Source organism: Passer domesticus, chromosome Z, assembly GCF_036417665.1.
Source record: "Passer domesticus isolate bPasDom1 chromosome Z, bPasDom1.hap1, whole genome shotgun sequence".
Lineage (NCBI taxonomy): Eukaryota > Metazoa > Chordata > Aves > Passeriformes > Passeridae > Passer > Passer domesticus.
Genome location: NC_087512.1, coordinates 19,162,493 through 19,166,042, shown reverse-complemented (window position 1 = coordinate 19,166,042; position 3,550 = coordinate 19,162,493). Strand labels below are relative to the sequence as shown.

General features: G+C 53.9%; 1 protein-coding gene across 1 annotated transcript; it reads right to left on the bottom strand.

The window, feature by feature from the left end:
• Nucleotides 1–1,224: 1,224 nt before the first annotated feature.
• Nucleotides 1,225–3,086, bottom strand: LOC135290334 (uncharacterized). The gene is made up of 2 exons (XM_064404256.1): nucleotides 1,340–3,086; nucleotides 1,225–1,247 (listed from the first exon to the last, which is right to left on the bottom strand). The coding sequence occupies exons 1-2, from the start codon at nucleotides 3,084–3,086 to the stop codon at nucleotides 1,225–1,227; spliced, it is 1,770 nt and encodes a 589-aa protein (XP_064260326.1).
• Nucleotides 3,087–3,550: the final 464 nt, after the last annotated feature.

The window sequence follows — 3,550 nt, the reverse complement described above, 5'->3', positions numbered from 1 at the left end:
TGGGGACGGCATCCCTGGTTGAAGAGGCCCCATATTCTCAATGATGTTATTAATTTGGCGAAGGTCGTGGAGGAGCCGCCACTTGTTTTTGTTGGGCTTTCGGATGACAAAAACTGGGGAATTCCACGGTGAGGTGGATTCCACCAGATGGCCCTTCTGCAGCTGCTCGTCCACGAGCTCCTGGAGCGCCTTTAGCTTCTGTTTAGAAAGCGGCCACTGCTCTACCCAAATAGGAACATCAGATTTCCAAATGAGTTTTTGGGTAGGGCGCTCCTCAGTGACCGCTGCCCGAAAAACCAGGGAAGCCGATGGAAGGTCGATTTTGGCTCCCCACTGGGCAAGGAGGTCTCTTCCCCACAGGGGTTCCGCGTAATCTAAAACGAACGGGCGAACAGATGCCAATTGCCCGTCGGGCCCCATAATTTGTACGAAACTCCTGGATTGCTTGGCCAATTGGATCCCTCCGACACCCTGGATTCTTCCAGCCACGTCCTGCAACTCCCACTGTGACGGCCATTCCCTTGCGGGAATGATCGTCACATCTGCCCCGGTATCTAAAAGCCCGTTTAGAGTGGTGACTTTCCCATCTTTCTGCAAATGACAAGTAAGTCGTGGCTTGTCTCTTGAGACTACCTGAGACCAAGCCACCATGGGTGTAGAATTTTGACTTGAGGTAATAGGATGGTGAATCTCTGGGACAGGGATTGCCTGGGCAACTACTTGTCCCTTCGGCAGAAAGATGGGTGGACGTGTGCAGTGCAATATGATGGAAAATGAGTGTACGTGAGATGACAATACAGCTGGTAGAATGTTAAGGTGTTGCGGTGTGTGCTTTGTGTCTCCGACAACGACATACTTACACTTGACCCGCCACCATGTACCTGGTGCGTCTGGGCTGACGGAGACTTCGCAGAGGTCGGTGTCCGTGAGGTAAAGAGGCTCGGTGAGCTGGAGCCTGTAAGGAGAATTTTGAGATAGAGTGGTTAGGATTGGATAGCTGTGAGTCATGTCCGGTGTGTGCGACGACGCAGGCGGATTACATTGGGAAACCTTGTGTGATTGTTCCCTTTCTCCTCCCTCCCCGCTTGATGTCATGTTTTCCGCCCTATTTGTTTCTTGGCGCGGGGAAGACTCGCGCTCGTTGGCTAGTTTTTTTGATGCTGATCTGTCCGTTGAGGCTTCTGGTGAATCTTGAAGTTGATGAACTCTCGCCTCAACGGACAGTCAGGCATCCAGTGACCCGTCTTCTGACACAAGTGACAAGGAGCATCAGCGCCGGGTGGTGGTCTTCTCGCAGAACGTGGCGTCCGATGAAAAGCTGGAGTCGCGACGGGATCACTTCCCTCCGCTGGAACAGCAGCAGCAGCGGCGGCCCTCCGAGGTGGCGGATGTTGACTTCGAAGAGGATTTTCCGGGAGGACTGCCACCTTTCGCTCGCATACTTCTAACATTTGTGTTAGGTCAGCCGGTGGATCGAAGGGGAGACTGAGGATGGCAGCCTTGCATGCAGAGTTGGCGTTGGTGGCTGCCATCTCCGTCAGGATCCCCTCCCTGGTGGCTTCGTCCTTCACCTGCACTTCAATGGCTTTTCGCAACCTCTCAGTGAACAAAAGAAAAGGTTCATTATCACCCTGAATGATTTTGGAATAAGGAATGAGAGGTGTGGTTGGAGACCTCAGGCTGGTGAAGGCTTTCAACGCAGCTGATGTTGTGGCTTTTAATGCCTCTGATGGAATGTACCATGCTTGGTAGTTCCCGTCTGCCCAGGACCCAACACCGCTAAGATGTTCTGTGGTAATCATTCCCCCCTCCGTGTCTACGGCGGTGCCTGGATTTTCCCATAATTGAGGCAAAACTTTGCCTATTTCCCTTTTCCAATTGACCTCCCAGAGACGGAACTCTGAGGGGCTCAACAGGCATGAAAAAATCCGTCGCAGATCTGCGGGAATAATTACAGAGTCTGTGAGAGTGGCTCTCAGGATCCCCCGGAAGAATTCACTCTCCCGGGAATAATCCTTTTGGGCCTTGCACAGCTCCTTAATTGCGGTGTTAGGAAACGGGGTCCAATGGGCCTGGGTCCTTCCCTCCCTCCCTGGAATGTATGTGACCGGGGCCGCGGAAAGAGTGGGCATCGACCCCGGGTCCCGGCTCCCGGCCCCCCCCCCAGCACCCGACGGACCGTGGGAACCGGAAGGCAGACCGTGGGAACCGGAACTTGGGACGGAAGGGGAGGAGCCAGTGACGGGGGCAGGGACTGATGACGTTGTCCCCGCCTCAGAGGTGAGGTACGTGTGAGGCGTTGCAGAAGGAGGAGCGATGGGCGGAGGCAAGGGCGGAGCGGAAGAGGAGAGGGAAGGAGTGAAGGAGGAGGAGTCAGGACAACGAAAGGGATTGCGGGAAGAACGAAAAGGATTGTGGGGAGGAGGAAAGGTTTTGGCGGGAGGTTGCACGTGGCACCCGCCATTTTGTGGCTCGCTGACGCCATCTTGGGTCAGCGAGCTTTCTGAGGGAGTGGGAGAAGGAAGAGGGTGAAAACGAACAGTTTTAGAACCTTTAAGGACTTTAACTGGGGAAAAAGGAGGGTAGGAAGAATCCCGAGGAGTCTGGCCAGGACTCTTCAGACGGGGGGAAGGGACATCCTGAAGAGAGCCAGGAAGATGGAACGGCTCCTGCGTGCTGCCGAAACGAGCTGCTCTCTTCAGGATTCCAGATTTTGGGGTAGAATTAAGGGATTGAGGGACTGGGGAAGAACGAACAACCGAACTGGGGACAAACTCATTTACGGTTGGCTGCTCTCCCAATTGCCTGTGAGATTTTAAAAGGTCCCGAATGGTCGAACACAAAAATGCGATCTTCAACATTTTGGAGTCCCCCGAGCGGCACATGCTATTTGCTTTCAAAGAAACATGGGACCAGAAAGTATAATTGACAATCTGCTCGGGGTCGGTGGCAGGGAATTGGGAGAGGAGCCAAGCGACCAACATTTTAATTTCTTTTTTGTTAACATTCTCGAACCCCCCAACAACTAAAACTCCCTGAACTTTAAGAACCAGTCTCTTTTGGGTTGTTGATACCTTTGCACCCATAGCGAAGTTGTTAATGCACAACCCAAGCCCGCCCGCCCTGGAAAGAGAGATATAAAGAGAGGAATGAGAAAAGGGACCACCGCCAAACCCCGTCGCCGGTCACCGCCGGCAGTGAAAATGACCTGCAGGATTTGATTCGAAAAAAATGGTCGGTGAAACGACCCAAACGGACGAAACCGCAACAAAAAGTAACGCAAGTTTAAAAAGACGGGGGTGAGGGGAAGAGAAAGAGAATAGGGAGGGCAGGAAAACTCACACTCGGCGGACAGTCGGAAGAGAAGTCCAGGGCGGGTGGATCCTGCGGCGAGACCGACTCCTTGGGTGCTCGGAGCTGCCGGTCTCGATCCCCGGGGAGCGCCACCCCTACAACGGGGTCTGCTCACCCTGGGGTAGCTTGACGGCCAGAAGGATAAATCCAAGTCCAGACGGACTGCGTCCTGGGACCCGGAATCCTCGTCCGTGGG

Coding starts and splice junctions, on each gene's coding strand:
- LOC135290334 (XM_064404256.1), bottom strand. CDS start 3,086: ATGGGTGCAAAGGTATCAACAACCCAAAAGAGACTGGTTCTTAAAGTT. Junction 1,248..1,339: donor TGCTGTTCCAGCGGAGGGAA/GTGATCCCGTCG, acceptor CACTTGTGTCAG/AAGACGGGTCACTGGATGCC.